At 36.9% G+C, this 19,206-nt stretch overlaps 1 protein-coding gene across 7 annotated transcripts in view; it reads left to right on the forward strand.

The window, feature by feature from the left end:
* The window catches only part of MED24 (mediator complex subunit 24), an 86,153-nt gene that overhangs the window by 19,483 nt on the left and 47,464 nt on the right, over positions 1 to 19,206 (forward strand). For 6 of the 7 annotated variants that reach the window (XR_005558600.1, XM_039358836.1, XM_039358839.1 and 3 more), the window contains exons 4-11: positions 420 to 458; positions 2,312 to 2,385; positions 4,679 to 4,902; positions 9,975 to 10,086; positions 10,179 to 10,329; positions 11,573 to 11,686; positions 15,030 to 15,077; positions 18,397 to 18,479. Coding sequence is in view for 6 of the 7 variants with exons in the window: in XM_039358836.1 (XP_039214770.1) it covers positions 420 to 458; positions 2,312 to 2,385; positions 4,679 to 4,902; positions 9,975 to 10,086; positions 10,179 to 10,329; positions 11,573 to 11,686; positions 15,030 to 15,077; positions 18,397 to 18,479 (845 nt within the window). In the remaining variant the exon portion in view is untranslated. The remainder of the gene's footprint in view (positions 1 to 419; positions 459 to 2,311; positions 2,386 to 4,678; positions 4,903 to 9,974; positions 10,087 to 10,178; positions 10,330 to 11,572; positions 11,687 to 15,029; positions 15,078 to 18,396; positions 18,480 to 19,206) is intronic. The other variant, XM_039358842.1, reaches the window with a different exon arrangement.

Consider the following 19,206-nt stretch of genomic DNA (forward strand, 5'->3'; position numbering starts at 1 on the left):
TACAATGGTAGCAGTATTTGTACTTGTACAGGTTTTGTGATGATTGTGGTGGTGATGTGTTTTCTTATCATAGTATTCCCAAAATGAAACAGGTGAGTGCTTTTCCATTGCTATGAATTGCCCCAGTGCTGCGAGATTCTTGGTAAAATTGCTATAACAGAAGCTTTTGGGTTTCATTTTAAACTCTCCTTTTTTTTCTTGTGCTGCTCACTATAATGTTGGTGTGAAACTGTACACCATTGCCTAAAAATGTCCGTTTAAATTTGTGCCAGGCCAGTGCTTCAGCAAAGCTGTATTGCTGATAAGTGACTTTGCTGTTTGTCACCCCCTTCACACAGCAGTTGAAATGGCAGATCTTGTTTGTGGGTTTGATTAAACATTAGCTTTAGCTTGTAACCCTCCCCCCCTTTTGTTTACAGATGGTGTCATATTCGACTGTTCTGATGGCCATCAGCAAGGTAGTATTCAAACATTTCTGTGTCCCTTCTCTGAATTTTGTTATTCTATTCTTTGCAGGTTTGGCTCATATAGAGGGCACCAGTGTATATTCAGAGCCTGCAGAAACCACTTGGCAGCATTGCCTAATTGTCATCTGCTTCCTTTTGTAGACCTGTCTTCAACAAACTTTCTCTTTTCTCAGTCATTCAACAAAGAAACATATACTGTATATGCATTTCACTAAAAAAATCATAAAAATATGAGGTGCAGATATATTCCATTAGCTTGATTGGCTTTCATATCATAGTCTTGGAACCCTTTCAGAATTGGGTATGTGAAAATAGAGACCTCAAATACCACAATCATTATATTTTTCCTTTCCCTTTCCCGAGAAATATTTATACAGTGCATATACCTCTCGACTCCCATTAATTCTGATCACCTTATCCTGGGCAAATGCCTTATTTGCTATTTCCCAGATTAAACTTGGGACTTTAAATCTAGATGCATGTATTTAATTATGTTTTAAGGCTGCATTCATACACTCTGCTAAGTTTATTTATTTATTGATTTGTATTCTGCCTTTATTATTCTTACAAATAACTAAAGGCTGCAAACATATCCAACACATTCCTTCTCCTATTTTCCCCACAACAACATCCCTGTGAGATGAGTTGGACTGAGAGTGACTGGCCCAAAATCACTCTGCTGGTTTTTATGGCTATTCCTGATCCTAACACAGCTTATACAGTTTGGCTTATATCATAGTATAGACTCAGCTATTGTCGTTTTCAAATCACAGTGCAATATATGGCTTGCATGTGGTATAAACCCAGTTAATTGTGAGTTGGTAAAGCACAGTAACATTAAGCACACAATGATATAACCAAATGAGGGAACCTATCCTAAGTGTTATTGACTAGCAGATGGCAGTCAAAATCAAAAGAGTGAAGAGTGTAATATAGTGTGACTCACAACCATTTGTTTAATGACTGTTCAAAATTACAATGATACTGAAAAAGATGACTTATGACCAATTCTCACACTTATGCCCATTGGGCATTCCCACGGTCACGTGATCAAACTTCAGGTGATTGGCAGCTGGTATGTATTTACAGTGGTTGTAGCATTCGGGGTCCTGGGATTATCCCTTGCTACCTTTCCAGAAGGCTTCTGATAAGCAGAGTCAGTGGGGGGAGCCAGATTCCCTTAACAACCACATGATTCGCTTAAAGATTGTAGTGATTCACTTAATAACAATGGCAAAAAATTGTAAAATAGGGCATGATTGACTTAACAATGGCCTTACTTAGCAATGAAAATTTTGGGCTCAATTATATTCATAGGTTGAGGACTGTCTCTATATTTTCTCCAACATTTATTTTCAGAATTTCTAATTTGCTAGTAGAACCTAATTCACTAGATGCAAGACTGGGTTAAAATGACTGGTCTCCTCCCTTCTTGCCTAGTCCCATCCATTTTGCAGGAAGATTCACAATCATATGTGGCTGAAGTTTTTAAAAATCTATGCCAGGTAGAGTGAATAAAAAATATATAAAAGGTAAAGATTCAATAGGTGGTAATTGTCTTCCAGTTTTTAGACTGGACTGCATCTCCATTTAAAAAGGCAATACTTGGTGATATTTTGATAAATCAGAAAACGTACTTTGGAGACTTAATTGTAAAATATAAAGTATGAGACATTTTGATAAAACATAATGGGAACATAATTATTAATATTTTGTAAGGCTCTTAAAATATCAAATTGCTTTAGAAAAAGTGGTAAGAAACATTAACCTTACACGATTCAAGTCCGTACCTTAATTTTTGTATTACTTAAGACCAGTTTATGTTTTTGTGGTCCCTTTTTTAGTTTGATGACTTCTCCCGAGATCTCTGTGTCCAATCATTACTAGAAATTATGGACATGTTCTGTGACCGTCTCAGGTAGGGAATGAATTGTATTCGTAGGTGCATATGTGTTGAATGTAATTCTGAATAGATGAGAGACTAGCAGTATTGGACAGTGGCTTATCAAATGCCTGCTGGTTGCTAGGATCAGTCTTTTAACTATGATGTTACAGTCAAAAATGTATTTATGTATGAATATTTGGACTGAATTCGGTTCCCAGATGGTGTCGTCTCTTTGGTCCTTTCTATTCAGTGTAAACTCTTGATAAAACTCACTGTCTCAAAAGCAAAATCCTTTTTGCAATCTTTGAAGCCAAGTGATTCTTAGAGAAAGAATCATTGTTAACAAAAAGAACTAACATTCTTTTTTAAAAGAAACAGAGAACACAAGACCTCAAAAGAAGTAGAAGACTGAAACACAGTGAAAACTGAAAATTGAACTGAAAATAAGCACACTGAGATAAACAAAATGATACATTTAGTTAGGGTGCTAGGAGCATTGATGATGTTACCTAGTTTGGGTAATGAAATGTCTGCAAGGAAACAAGCATGTCTGAATTGGAGGAAGCTACATAGTTAGTCAGGTCCAATCTTCAAGTATTATGAAGCCACTAACCTACCTGTGATAACTGGCTGTGGTTTCAGCAATATATATATTCAACAATTGCTTAAGTTAGTGAGCTAGATTAAAAAAAACATAAAAGGATACAAAAAAGAACAGGAAGAAGAAAAATACTTTACTGTGCTGTGTATGTGAAGAGAAGCATTTGGATTTTAAAAAGCCAGGCAATTAGCAACTGAATCTAGATATAACTATCATGTATGTTAATTTATTCTACCTCATTTCCAATATTCCTGGGAGAACCACAATTGGTAGGTAAGGCTTTTTAAAAAACTTTATTTTATCTTTGATTTCAAAGAATTAAAACTCTATAAAGATCTTACTTCTAAATTCAGATTAAATGTGTTATATAGAGGTAACAGGTGAGGATACTGGAGTGGATTGAAATGTGAGGAAACAGAAACTTCCTATAAAAAAATAGAAACAATGAATATTAAATTGTCACAGAACACTGATAAACACCTGTTACAGCCAGATACAAAGCCCAATACTTAATCCTTTCTCTGCTTAATTCAATGTTCTGCTTTTTAATTTGATCAGAACCCTTCAGCTCCGAGATTATTGCTGCTTGTTGAAAAAGTACTTGTCCCATCAACAAGATTTTTCTCTTAGTCTCCATCTGCTTTTTGGGCCTAGTTATGTTAATCACTGAATAACTGAATAATTTCGCTTTTTAATTTGTTTAAATAAAGGCATGAATTGTAATGAAAGTGACAACCTGCACTGTGGTGCCACATTATGCAAGATGTTTGATGTCACTACTTCGATACCTCTGGCTGATAATATAAATTCCCTGATATTTTACTATTTCCTGGGATGCTGAGAGATCCCCAAAAGAAAGGAGTGGACTTGAAGTTGGTTAGAGAAATCAAAGTAATAACGCTTTACATTATCTTATATTTTGGGGTATTCAGATTAATCCTATGCTGTAGCAATCCTATGCTAACATTGCAGATGGAAGGCTGAGATTAAGCACTCATGCAATTTCACTACTGAAGTAAGATTTGAAATTGGCAAGTTATTCTCATAGTAGGGTACTTACAGGTCTTTGAGGCTTAAACCACTGTGTTGACCATAGTGTTGCTTGTATTCTTGCACCATTTTGTTCTACTGCTTTCACTATTGGATTCATCATTTCCATAAAGGGAGTTTACTCCTGCTAAATTACAACTGAGGTGTAGCTACAGGAAAGTATATCCATTCTTTTCACTGTATAGAAGCCATATTATCAAATACACTTGATTGGACTCAATAGCCAGAAGACCTTACACAAAGTGATCTTTTAAGAATTAGAAGTGGCTATGAAACTGGGAAGTTAATAATAGGCAGGAAAGTGGAAAGAAGATTACAAAGATCATTAGGGCTTTCAGAAATAGGATCACCCTATCATTTCTTCTTTGCAGTTGAGATTTATCTGGCCACCATGACAATTGAATAATGATGAGAACTGAAGCTTTCTTTCAGGTTCTTCCTTGTCTCTTATCTTTTTTCTTTCTTTGCATCATAGCCCATATTAAAGTAGGGGAAATCTTTTCTCTGATATTTTTTGTCAGTTTTGGCATTTCTCCTGCACCCCTCCAAAGAAGCTAGGATTAAGTTTATGTTTCTGAAGATCATGGAAATTCTGCAGTAATTGTCTGCATGCCAAGCAAGATAGTCTTTTTGCTAGAGATGATTTATTTTGTCCCTTCCTTACTCTCCTTGCAGCTGCCATGGTAAGGCAGAAGAATGTATTGGCCTCTGTCGTGCCCTGATGAATGTTCTCATTTGGATGCTGCGGTGTGCTGCCTTCTATACAGAAAAGCTGAAAGAACTGCTGGAACAGGGGGCTGCAGAGAACCAGCTCAATATGTGCTTGGAGCGTCTGGTGAAAATCCTGGCGAGCATCAAAAATCGGGCCCTGATTCATATCGCCAAGCTGGAAGACACATGTATGCGGCCAGTGTTCATATGGGAAAATTATTTTTTTAAATTATGAAAAAAGCAACATAGTGCAAATTTTAATACAGAACATTTAGTCTCTAGACTTTGAACTCACTTGTGCACCTTGAATTAAATTAATGATAGAAGTATTTTGTTGGGATTCTTTTTTTTTTATTAATTTTTTTTATTTTCCATTTATTCATACAAAATAAAATAAATTTCTAACCATTGGTACCACCTGCCCATTCCCCCCAGGCTGCGTCCACCCTCTCTAATCCTTCCCTACTTCCCTCTTCTTTCTCTCCTCCCCTCCTACTTTCTTCCCCTCCCCTTCTCCTCTAACCATCCTACTTCCTCCCTACTCCTTCCTCCCCTCTCATCCCTCTCACACACATGAACGCAGCATAGGGGAAATGCCCAAGCATTTACCATGACTATATTATCATTACCCACCCAATCACCCACCCACCCACCCTCAACCCTCCCCCCCTCGCTTCCCAGAGCAGAATATAGGGTTATTAATAAGAAAGTTAACAATAATAAAAAAAAGAAAAGAAAGAAAAAAGAAAAAAAGAAAAGAAAAAAAATCATACTTAACCTTTAACTCCCCTTAAATTAAGTCATATAAACAAATCTCTACAACAGTTACTATAAAATTTACTCATAAAATAAATGAAACTTTATAGTCCCATATTTTTTCTGAATATAATCTATCCATCTTCTCCATACAATAATATATCTTTCTTGTGTATGATCCTTCAAATAAGCAGAATTTTTTTGCCATTTCTGCAAAGTTAGAAACTTTAAATATCCATTCTTCTAAAGTAGGCAACGAGTCCTTCTTCCAATACGAGCCTACTAATAACCTTGCTGCAGTTAATAAATTCAACATTAAAGTAGTTTCTTTGTCATTTAAATCCACAAAGATACCCAATAGGAATAATTGAGGGGTGAACTTTATCTTCCTTTTAAAAATCTTTTGAATGTTCCACCAAATCATAATCCAAAAAGCCTTTACTTTTTACAATTCCACCAAACATGAAAATATGTCGCATCCATATTACCACATCTCCAACATTTGGGTTGTAAATTTGGATACATACAAGATAATTTTTTAGGATCTAAATGCCATCTGTAAAACATTTTATAAAAATTTTCCCTCAAATTTTGAGTTTGTGTAAATTTAACATTTCTAATCCAAATTGTCTCCCATAAGTCCAATGGGATCGGATCCTGGATATTCTGAGCCCATTTAATCATACAGTCTTTAACCAATTCTGTTTCAGAATCAAATTCTATTAAAGTATTGTAAATTCTTTTTATGTGGGCCTGACTCTGATCTTTAATCTGAATAACCAGATTTCCATCTTCTAGTGTTATTCCTTCTTTCTTATCTACAGTCCACCTGTCCACTATTTGTAAATATTGAAACCATGACTGTAGAATATTTTCTTGCCTTAATACATCTAGAAATTTTAAATGCCAATCCGAACCTGACCAAGTTAATAATTCTTTATACGAAATTTTATCAAAGTTCATCCCCTTAAAAATCCCCTCAATTGCATGTCTAGAAATCCCCCAGATAGGTATTTTATAATTTAACCTATAATAATACTTTTTCCAAACTCGAAGTAAGGCACTCCTCAAAATATGTGGAGTGGTCCACTTTCTTATTAAAAATTAAATATGCATGCCAACCATACATTAAATCCCACCCTTCAAGAACAAGAATATCCTTATTTGTTAAATTAAGCCAATCACTTATCCAAGTTAAGGCGGCTGCATCATAGTATAATTTCAAGTTAGATGCTTTAAGTCCTCCTCTTTCTCAGGCATCTTGCAAAATCTTAAACTTAACGCTTAGTTTTTTTCCCAGCCCAAATGTATTTATTGATACTCTTCTGCCATTCCTCCAAATTTACATCTTTTTTAAAAATAGGTATCATCTGAAACAAGAAAAGAAACTTTGGTAGAACATTCATTTTTACAGCTGAAATTCTCCTCAACAGTGACAATTGCAGTTTTTTCCAGTCATTTAAATCCTTTTGCACTTTTGCCCATAGTAATTCATAATTATTTTTATACAATTTTCCATTTGAGGCAGTTAAATATACTCCCAGATATTTAACCTTTTTCACCATCTGAAAACCTGTGGCTTTAACCAACTTTCCTTGTCATTGGCTAACATATTCTTAGATAATATCTTAGTCTTATGGTTATTGACTTTAAAACCAGAAACTTTTCCATACTGTGTTATAAGTTCTAATAGACAATCAACCACTCTAATCGGTTGTTCCAAAATCAAAACCAAATCATCCGCAAAAGCCCGTAATTTATACTCATTTTTTCTTATCTTTATGCCCTTGATTACCGTTGATTCTCGAATCTGGATCAACAAAATCTCCAATGTTAAAACAAATAACAATGGAGATAATGGACATCCTTGTCTTGTCCCTTTTTCAATATTAAAAGTCTCAGTCAATCCCCCATTAACAACAATTTGAGCAGATTGTTGCTGATATATAGCCTTAAGTGCATGTAAAAAATTATCCCCAAAATTCATTTTCTCTACCAGTGAGAATAAGAATTGCCAATCTAATTGATCAAAGGCTTTTTCAGCATCCAAAAATATAAAAGCCGCAGGAATCTGATTGTTCTTATCCAAATACTCAATTAAGTTAATAATTTGTCTAACATTATATTTCATGTATCGCCCTGTTATGAATCCTGATTGATCACTGTGAATCAAATCCTTCATAACCTGCATTAATCTATTTGCCAAAATTTTTGTAAAAATCTTGTAATCTACATTTAATAATGATATCGACCTATAATTCTTAAGCTCTGTAAGATCTTGATCCTCCTTCGGAATCAATGATATAAATGCTCTTTTCCAAGAGGGAGGAACTTGTGCTCCCAGCAATCCATCTGTTCCTGGAGACTTTCCCACCTTTAACTGCTTGATAGCTAAGCCAATTTCCTCCACAGTAATTAAACAATTCATCCCATTTTGCTGTTCCTCAAAAAGTTTAGGAAAATGTACTGATTGTAAATATTTATCTATATCCATTCCCTTTATATTATCACGAGTATAGTTTTGTGTAAAAATCTAAAAAACTCTTTTTAATCAAATTTTGCTGAAAAACCTCAGTACCTTTATATTTTACTTTCTCTATAATCCTAGCCTTCTGTTGTTGGGATTCTTTATAAGGCTTGAAGCAGCACAAGTCTCTTAGGATCCTGATTTTTTTTTTTTTTGGTGGTGGAGCCACAAAACTTTATAAACCTAATCATTATTCCCATTGCTTCCCTGAAATTCAAGGAAACAATAGCACACTTAATCTAGGCACATAAGCTTGGTTAGATTAGATGAAGTTAGGACTTTGGATAGTAGCTGCAGATGAGTAGACTGAATTGATATAAAACAGATCTTTATACACGTATTTTAAATCCAGCAAAACTGCATATGCCTGCAAATAGGTGAGGCTGTTAGAAAAACCAGGGAGACTGGAAGTCTTATCCTTGTCTCTGATCCTGTCCATCACTATTCATGGGTATGAGCAATAAATATACTCAATAAGGTTCATTCTTATCACTTTGCCTTTTTTCCACCCAGGTTGCAGTCTGCCAAATTTCAAGTCATTTTCTAACTGCATGTGTGTGAGAAACTAAGTGTGCATATATATATATATATATATATATATATATATATATATATATATATATATATATATATATATATATATATATATATATATATATTTGGGGCTGTTGTTCGTTTAGGTTGTTGGACAAACTGTGTGATTAAAATGTAACCTTTATGGTGACATTTTGGACAAAGAGGGAAAACTTAAGGACAGGCAAACTTTACAACTACAAGGTATTGACTTGACATGGTGGTCGTATTTCAAACAAGATACGAAAAAGATATAAAATCGACAGGTTTTTACAAAGAACAGACCCCATTAGATAAAATTTTGTTAAAAACAGATGAGAATTTGATTAGAAAACTCTATAAATTTCTTTTAAACTGGAAGATGGAAGAAGAACAAGTGAAAGAAACAATGATAGTATGGGCAAAGAACTTTGGACATTCTATAGATCTGGAAGACTGGCAAAAACTTTGGGATAAAAATATTAAGCTTACAAAAGCGGTAGCATATAAAGAAAACTTATATAAGATGTTTTATAGATGGCATATGACACCAGTTCGCTTAGCAAAAATGTTTAAAAATGTTTCGGATATTTGCTGGAAATGTAAACAACAGCCAGGCACTCACTACCATGCCTGGTGGATATGCCCTATTGCTAAGAAATATTGGTCTAAGATCCATAGATGGTTGGAAAAGATAATGAAACTACAGATAGAATTTAAACCGGAATTCTTTTTGTTAGGAATATTAAGACCTAATTATGGTAAAGAGAATGACTATTTGATATTGCATGTTTTAACAGCTGCAAGGATAGTATTTGCCCAATTTTGGAAAAATGGGAACTTACCATCTGACTAGATTATAATTACTAAAATTTTAAAGTGTGCAGAAATGGATAGACTAACATTAGAAATGAAAGAAAAAATGATTCAATTTATTTTAGAACTTGGGAAAATTTTTATCAATGGTTAGAGACACATTAGAACTTGAAAGATTCAATATTTTAGAATAGATGACTGACTTTTAATCGAGTTCTAACTAACATTTTGATGATATGATTATTTTTCCTGACTTACTGATTTTCATTTGTTACTTTTGATTGTTAGGATTTTTTGAGATTTTATTAGTAGTGTTTACTTAATAGATTAACGTATTTGTTTACTAATTGTTCTTAATATGTTATAGTCTAAGCTTCGGTAAAAATGGTTGAATATGATGTTTGCTCATTATTATGATCCTGACGGTAGCTTGTTTGTTGAAATACGTGAGTGTACCTATCCTTATTTTACCCTAAACCCTTTATTCCCTTCCCCTTTCCTCCCACCCCCTCCCTTTACCATACCTGTATTGTTCCTATTTTTCCTCATCTATATAAACTTAATAAAATTTTGTTTAAAAAAAAGTAACCTTTATGGTGTTTTGTTTAGCTTCCTGGAATGCAATTGAACAGTCCCTTGCCAAATTGGGAGACAATGTAGGACATATTAACAACAATCAGTTACGGAATCAATTGGAAGAGTGCATTAATCTTGTCAAAAGGTAAGCAAACAACAGCCACAGGTTAAGGAATAAACAGTTTTTCTTTTCATATGTAAGTAAAGTTAAACCGTATCTTCTTTCTTTGTGTACAGTATCCCTACTATGCTCTCAGTTCATTCAGAACAGCTAAACAAAACAGGCTTCCCTACCATACATGCTGTGGTGCTGCTAGAAGGAACCATGAATCTGACTGGAGAACCACAGCCTTTAGTTGAACAACTGATGATGGTGAAAAGAATGCAGGTATCAATGGATCATAGAGGAATTCTCTTGTCTTTTTGTTTGCTCCTCTATAGATAAAATATGGTAGAATATATCTTTTTTCAACTATCGGTGAAAGATTCTGTCTAATAAAAAAGCATCTATTGCTTACCATGTTGAGTAGAATTGGCTAGAATTCTTCTGTCTTGACAAAAAAGAGTAGGTTCATACAACATACATAACCATGTTAGCTGTATGATGTATGTGTTGACCTCTACCAAATGGCTTAGCATCATGTGTGAGCCTATTGTTTCATTTTGTTCAACAATGTACAGTAGCTAAACTTGTGAATAGCCAGATATATGACCTAGCCATAGTCTTCTACATGCAGAATATATGTATGTGATGGAATATCAGGTTAGGACATTTCACTTGTATTCATTCTGAGTTGGTACAGCCCAATATTATTTTACTATATAATAACTATCTAGACTAGAGTAAGCCACCTTTTTGAATGAGGCTACAGTGACATACAAGGAATTATTTAAGGAATTTCTTGGTGGGTAGGCTAGTGAGTGAGATCAGGACACAATCATGTGTCTTTTTACATGTTCCATATCTGCTGTCTCAGACATCTATTCTCCTTTCCAGAAATGGAGAGACATTAGATACTTGACCTTGATCTTCCTTTTTTTTAAAAGTTTTCTTCTTTCTAGAACATTAGGATCCCTGATATCCATTTGGCTTCTACATATTCTTGGTTCTCTTGAGATTCCATATTCAGTCTCCTTTTTTGGGGAGGAGTGGTAGTGTGGAACTAGCTATATCACCATTTCACCTGTTTTTTTTTTAAATGGTAAAGCTTTTCCCTGCCTTTTTTGCAAGCATAGAATTGATGACATTATTCTAAAATGTCAAACAGGTTCAGCAGCCCCCAAAGGTTGGAGACCTGACAGAAAGTTTTCCCTTTTCATTTGCTGTGGAATGAAAGATATATAATTGGCTTTGTAAAAAAAAGAAAGATGCTTCTCTTTTCAGAAGCTCTGTTACATATCATTGGCTACCAAATGATTTTTGAATTCTTAGCAGCAAGAAGCATTTTGAGAGAGCAGGAATCTGTACTGTTTGGTTGAGGTTGGGTGAAATTGAATTTCTAGAAAAGCTATGGATAGTCTGTACATTTACATATTTAGCTTATGGTGAAGCCTAGGTCATTTCATATTATAAGTATTTTTGTTTTGGTCAGACCTGAAGTTTTCTGGGGGGTGTTTCTGCTTTTGGTTAGCGTATCCCATCCCCACTCTTCATTCTGGAAATCTGGAAAGCGTGCTTTGTGGGACTGATTGAATCTCCTGAAGGGACGGAAGAGCTGAAATGGACAGCCTTCACTTTCCTCAAGGTAAGCCTGAATGTCAGGGAGAGACAGCTGGGCTTAGCTGCCTTCAGTCAATTCCTGACATTTCCACACACACAACTGTGAAAAACTTATGTATGAAACTTGAACTTATTACAGCCAACTTCAGTTGAACAGACCACTTGTCTGAGGTGATATAAAGCAGTTTCTTTCATTCCTAATGGAGAATTGTTTAGTTACTCGTCTTTGTTTATTCCAATGGTATGATTTAGGCAAACAAAAGGAATTTAATATGAACTATTTCCAAAATCTGTATTACTCCTTTGCAAATATATGTTTCATAGCTGTTTGCTTTTTCTCCATTTACTGCAAGCTTTCTTACAGTCTCTGGCATTGCACAAACCTGATTAAATATCCAGTGAATGGGTTGCATTTCAACCCATTCATGCTCATTCAGCTATGCACCTACATACATCTTTTCCTTGGTTAGTTACTTTTGTAGGTTTTTTTCTTCTTCACTGTAGAGTAAAGAAGAAGTTTATTGTAGAATGATAGCAGTGTCAGAAGTGCATTTAGGTGGCTCTTTAGCTTTCTACATGAACTACGGATGCTTTTGTAAGTTTGTTTTTGCTTTTTCTGCAATTGAAAAAAGTTATTTTTAAAGGAATGAAAATGGAGAATGCTCAAGCACATGACTATTCAGTGCTAGCTTTTAAACCAGGAGGGTCTTAACTTTGATTTCCTATGGCCTTCAGTGAGAATTTAAAAATCCACCATAAGTAGTCTGTTCAGGTGTCTGACAAACAATATCTTTTTTGTTCCCTGTGAGGAGTAGTATGTGGGAGCAGAAAGGTGAGGGAAAAAGTGGATGACGTAAAGAGAGAGAAAACATGGAATTATCTTACTTACTTTGGCTGTGACCCTATTCATCGATGGCATGACTTTTCCAACATAAGGGGAATTGTTTACTTCCCTTGGCAACTCCAGATCAAACTGTGCTGGGGACCTTGGTCAGGATTAGCTGCTCCTGGGGGCAGTATACCAAAGATTAGATGTTCTTTTTATAATAGAAGGATATTTACAGGCATATCTGATCTATATGGAAAATCTTTCTTTAGGTACTGCAGCCATGATCATTCTTGATTTTGACTCTGCATAAATACAAGCCTTCTTTTTCTGTATAGCTGGTGACATTCATTGCTATATTAGTGACCTGAAGCCCAGGTTATTCTTTGTTCTTTCTTCTGGGCTGGTGTCTTTTGGTAGAGTACGGAGAAATCTGCATTAAGCTTCATAATATTTTTTGTAATATAAACATAAGCCAGATGGCTACGTCTTTCTTCTTCCTGGCTTTCTTGGTAAACACACCATGACGCTACTAGATTCCCCAAAAGAGACTCAACAAATTGCAACTTAACATTCCTGGCTTGTTTAATAAATCACTACTGCAGTTCAAGGACATCATGTATCCAATTGTCCATGCAGAGATGAATACATTAAGCATGAAAAAGACGAACATACACAGGCACAGCCTGTGGACAAATTGGAATATTATGGAATAAAATAAAGTAAAAGATAGGACAGTTAACTTGTGAAACTGCATGAAAATCAGATTAAAAACATCAAAGTGTTCCTTTATTATTTTTTTGGATCTTCTCCACAATATCATTGTTGTGTCTTCAAATGTTTATTCATATTCAGCCAATGTCATAGCTAAGCAGAGTTATTAAATCTGGCTTTTCTACCTCCATCGTATCAGAAGAACTTCAGATTTCTTCTAAAAATATAGAAATTTCTAAGTGCATGGTGTATAATAGAGAGCTCTTGTTGAAACTCTCCTGAGGCATTAGTTGAGTTACTTTAATGTCACAAAATGTTCACAAATATTGTTGCCCAAGCCTTTGGTGAAGCTCTCTTTAGATTGTATGCATTGTTTTCTTTGTTCCCCATCTGGTTTTGTCATTTTCCCATCTTTACTCTTCCTTTGTTGTTGTTTTCTTGTTTTAAATGTTTTAACAATTTTTAAAATATCCAGAATTGCTGGGAGTCAGACAGCATATACATTTGATGAAGAAAAAAAAAAGAACCTTTTTATCAGCAAAACTCCATTAAGGGTTACCAGAGAGGAACAATATATTCGTTTTAACCTTGATCACATAAATCAATTTTATATTTCTTCTTTTTACTTCTAACAGTCTTGATCTTTAATCCCTTCAAATAATCTCCTAAAATAATAATCTCCTAAAATAATAATCTCTTCTTTGTCCTTCTTCTAGAAGGAGCTTTGACAAATCCAGTATAGAAAAATTAGCCAGGTTTTGGTCTGTTATTTATATATCCCTTTTAATTATTAAAATATCAACTGGCTTTTTTAATTTGTGCAGTGTAGTACTTTTTCCCACATCATTTTTGTAACATCTTTTTTTAATCCACTTTCACATCTTGTCATATATAACTTGTTCCTTTTTCATGACATCTTTTAAACATAGTCTATCTATACAGGCAGACAATATTAAAAGTAATTTCTGAACTCATTGTTCAAAAATTATCATTCAATATGTTCAGTATTAAAATATGTTGCTCCCTTCTGTATTAGTAAGTCAAATTTAAATATTCTTATGCTTTAGTTATAATATTTAATGCCTTTTGATTCCCTCTAATGTACAACCTTCAAAGTTCATCCTATTGTGTATTTTTTAAGATAGTTCAAAACAAAAGCATTTTCCCAAAGGAAAGTTTATTCCAATTAATTCCAAAATCTTATTTCAAATCCATCTGGATCTTTAGTCCTTTTGTAACTTTCCAAAATCAAAGTTCTAAATCTAATCACTCTTTCACAGGTTATTCCAAAATATTTCTAAAGTCTTTAAATTTGTATTTAAAACTTCTTTCCTTGAATATTGAAGGAAATTTACCCAGTGCTGTAAAATGTATTGACTGAGAATTTCCTAATAGCTGTTATCAATAGCAGTTAAAAAACAATATCCAAAAGTGATTTGTCCAGAGAGGAATTATGAAATTCCTTATTATATTATTTTTTCTTTTTTCTATTTTACTTTCTATTTTTATTTTTTGTAGTTCCTATTTTTTATTCTTTCTAGTTTATATTAGTTTTTATATTTTTCATTTTAAGTCTAGTCAACCCCCCTGCTCAGGCAGGAAACGCTATACCATTTCACACAAATGGCTGCCTGATAAATAGTTGCTTAGGAGGAGAATCTTGAAAAATGATCCAAAGTTTATGGGAGGAATGGGAATAGATTTATATGGAAGAAACAGGGTCAGATGGAAATGAAGATTTTTGTATTAGGAGGACAGATGAGAAAAAGATGGGGAGAAAAGACTAGGAATAAAGATTCCTAAGTGGCTAATTTTATTCTTTTTTTAGATACCACAAGTTTTGGTGAAACTGAAAAAGTATTCTCCAGGAGAAAAGGTAAAAATATATCAGAGTGACATTGAGGTTTTATTTTAGTGCTCTGTTTTGTTTCCTATATTTAATTTTTTAAATATGGGAAAACAGAAACAAATTGACCATAACCTCCCAACTGATAATGAAAATTGTTAGGTTAGTGGTGATTATGTAAACTTGAGGTGTCAAACTCAATTTCATTGAGGGCCACATCAGCGTTATGGTTGCCCTCAAAGGGCCAATAGCTGGGTTGCTATGACTAGGTGGGCATAGCTTGGTGGGCATGACTGGCCTGATGCTGTTTACTCGTTGTGGCTGACTTGGGATGGCTGGGTCAGGACAGAACAAGTCATACTAGACAAGCTCCTTGCCTCCCCAAACTGCTGTCAGCCAAGCACATGCATACATGCACGCACACACACACCATTCCAAGTTTGGGGATTTTTATCCACAGAGGAAGAAGATGGCCTTCTCCCTAAGCCCAGGCATGATTGGCAGTTTATAAACTCAGATGTGGATAACAGTCTCCAAGCTTGGAATGGGGTTTGTGTCTGTGTGCATATGTGTGCATAGCATGCCAATGGAGACATTCTTCTCCCAATCCCAGACATTGGTGTTTCTGTATCTGTGTCCCTCCCAGCAAAGCAGGAGGCAGCGGACAATGCTGCTGTGTGTGGGAAGCACGAAGGAGAAAGTTTTCAGGAAGCAGTTTCCTCCAACTTCTACTTTGACAGATCTCTGGAGAGCAAAAGGAACAGCACTCCCTAGTCCTGCACAAGGGAGGCTGGCCCTTCTCAAAAGGAATCCCCATTTCCAATTGAGTGTGGTAAGGATGCTGACTTGTTGGGGCAATCTTCCCTCCCACAGCTCCCCCGCCACCCACTCCTCCTTTCCAGAGATCTGTCAAGGCAGAAGTTGGACTTGAGGGAAACTACTTCCTGCAAACTTTCTCCTCCACGCTTCCACACGCAGTAGGTTAGGTTGGAAGGGGAGATCCAAGGTCTCCAGCGGAGGAAGATGAGACCAGAGCAAGCGCCAAAGTGCAGTCCACCAGAGGAGCCTCACCATCCCTCTCAGGCCATGCGGAAGACTCCTGCATGGCAGTGTGGGCTGCCCAGAATCCTGAGCAGCAAAGGGCAAACGCCCAGTCCAACCCTCAAGCTCCTGGGGCACTAGAACCCTGCAGCCCAGCCCAGCCTGGCTTTCTCAAGGAGGTGCCTGGCTGTGGTTATCTTCTCCCTGAGGCTCTGTTGTGCTCGCTCTCCTTGGCCAGATTGCTTATGGTGGGTGTGGGAGGGCAAAGTGCATGGGTCAGAGGAAGGCCCATTCCCTCTCCATGCGAGGAGACCTGGCTTTGTAACCAAAGCATCCTGAGCGATAGGATGGAAGACACCCAAGAGAGGCGAGGAGGAGGGGGCAAGGGGATGGCAAAAGGGTAGCAAGGCTGCTGGTGGCCAAGTGCTAAGGCAGGACTTCCCTCAGACCCTCCCTCCCTCTCATTCCAATCTCCTCCCTTCCCTGCCTCCCTTCTGCTCATTGCCATCACCTTCCTTCCTCCCTCTCCTTCCTTCCTTTCCTGCCTCCCTTCTTCTCATTCACAACTCCTCCCTCCCTCCCCTCCTTCCTTCCCTGCCTCCCTCCTTCTCATTCCCATCTCCCTCCCCCTCTTCCTTCCCTGGCTTCCTCCTCATTCCCATCTCTTCCCTCCTTCTATCCCCCTCCTTCCCCTCCCTGCTTCTCTTTCCCACCTTCCTTCCTGTTTCCCTCCCTCCTTCCCTGTCTCCCTTCTTCTCATTCCCATCTCCCTCCTCCCTCCCTTCCTCCCTTCCTCCCTCCCTCCCTCCCTTCCTTCCTTCCTTCCTTCCTTCCTTCCTTCCTTCCTTCTTTCTTTTCTTTTCTTTTCTTTTCTCTCCCTCCCTCCTCATTCTCATCTCCTTCCTTCCTCCCTCCCATCCTCCCTCCCTCCCTCCTTGCCCAGAAAGGGATGAAGGGAGGGGGAGAGGTTGGCAGCGTTGCCAGTAGCTGTGCAGCTGGTGGCCATGGCTTTCCTACACGGGCTGCAAGGCCAGGCCGGTGAGCAGGCCATGGAGGCACTGGTGGTGGGCACGGCACTGATCTGCAACTTTATGGCAGTCATCTCATCCAGAAGGCAGTCAGCCTTAAATCCGGCCAACAGGGCTGCCCTGGAGACAGTGAGGGGCAGCCCCCGCTGCCTCAGCCCCACCTCTGGGCATGCACACAGGTGGGGAGTGCGTGGGGCCTGGTGTTCCTGGTGACCTTGTCCCACAAGCTGACCATGTTCTAAGTGCTTCCTTTCACCAGGGACGCCAGTCCCCATGCGCTCGCCACCTCTGTGTACACCCAAGGGGCGGGGCTGAGGCAGTGGGGGCGGCCTCTCACCATCTCCAGGGCGGCCACGCGGATCTAAGGCTGACCAAGTTACGGCAGGGATGGCCACCACGATGTTGTAGATCAGTGCCCGGCTCGGCGAGGGCTGAGGCGGCAAGGGCCAGTCCCGTGCTGATTCCAGGGCAGCCCCACGGCCCAGATCTAACCACATTGCAGGCCAGATCTGGCGCACGGGCCTTGTGTTTGACATGTCTAATGTAAACTGTGAAAGTGTCCATATCAGTGACTGCTAAGAGTGAAATGCCTATATTGAGGAGCAGTATAGTTTTTATTATTGGTTTGATTATTACAACAAAAAGGGAAATTAACAGTGAGTTTATGACTGACTTGAGATTTGAATCTTTGTGTCCCTTATTTATTTTAGGAGGCCTTATCATGAACTTTGAAGAAAATTAAAAGAAAATTAAATGCTCACTAACAGCTTTTATTTGACTTCTTAAGATTCTCCCTTTTGAAATTGGAAATCTTTATAATCTGCTGCTACACACACACACACACACACACACACACACACACACACACAGCCCACCCATCATAATTAAATTCCACTGAAAGCTGGAAACAATTAAAGAGTGTGTTTTGCAAAGCAGCAATATTTTTTTTAATCCAAGGTAATTGCATAAAATATAGATAACAGTTTACCACATACAAAGGTAGGGGAAAGGAAGTATCCATTTATAAAATTTCACTCTGCACACTACAAACAGAAACATAAAAAGTTATCAGGATATCAAATGGGAAATAATTATTTTTTAACCTCATTAAACATAAAAATGCATATTCCAGTTACTTTAAAAAATTGAACAGCATATCTTATTGAAATGCACTGTGTCAGCTTAAATTTATAACAAATTAGGGGTAGAGTTACTAGTGCTCAATTCCTAGATTTTTAAAGATCTAAGGGAGAAGCTATTGTATTGTTATGCTGTTGTAGGATTTCACAGAAGATGTGAATTGTGCCTTTGAATTTCTACTGAAGCTGACACCACTCCTGGATAAAGCTGATCAACGGTGCAAGTAGGTCCCTTTTGTTGTAACATCACACATAGAATATGTAGAACTTTCTACTTAGAATTTCTGTCTCTATGACTATAAGACTCCAGTGCTACCAGGAATATGGCATGTCTGACTTGCAAAATATCGGCCATACATTCAACTGGGCTTTAGTTTTTAAGAATAAGTGAATACCCATTCGTTTACTGAGAAAAGAGATGGCCAGATGGGGAAAAAATGGAAAATTAAGATGAGGACAGTATTTAGACATAGTAGTTCAGAGGAGGGCTAGTAATAGGGAAAGCAGCCAATATATTTGACATATGGGCTAAATCCTGAAAATTAGCCTGTTAAACAAGGTATTATTATTACCTGACAAGGTCTGAATAATTGAAAATATGGGTAAGTTTCAGATCAAAGTCTGAAGTTAATTAACTACTGATGTACGTTTGCTTATCAATATGTATTCTGTTTGTATAGAAGAAAAGTACCCTATTGTGAGTTGGGTTGTTCCATTCCTCAAATTTTGTAGTCAGTTTGAGGAAGACACGATGTCTGTTAGGCCTTAGCTTCTGTATTACGTGCAAAGAGAGAAAGAAATAGAACACAACTGATATGAAGTTTTTGTTTATATTTAAGTAAAATTAGATAGTTGCATTAATAGTTTAGAGAAGTGTTTGTTTTATTTCATTTACAAAATTTTGTATAATAATTCGTATTTTAAAAAGTCATGAACCATAGTTTATTATAA

The sequence above is a fragment of the Crotalus tigris genome, unplaced genomic scaffold, assembly GCF_016545835.1.
Source record: "Crotalus tigris isolate CLP2741 ecotype Arizona unplaced genomic scaffold, ASM1654583v1 scf7180000019068.10715455, whole genome shotgun sequence".
Taxonomy (NCBI): domain Eukaryota; kingdom Metazoa; phylum Chordata; class Lepidosauria; order Squamata; family Viperidae; genus Crotalus; species Crotalus tigris.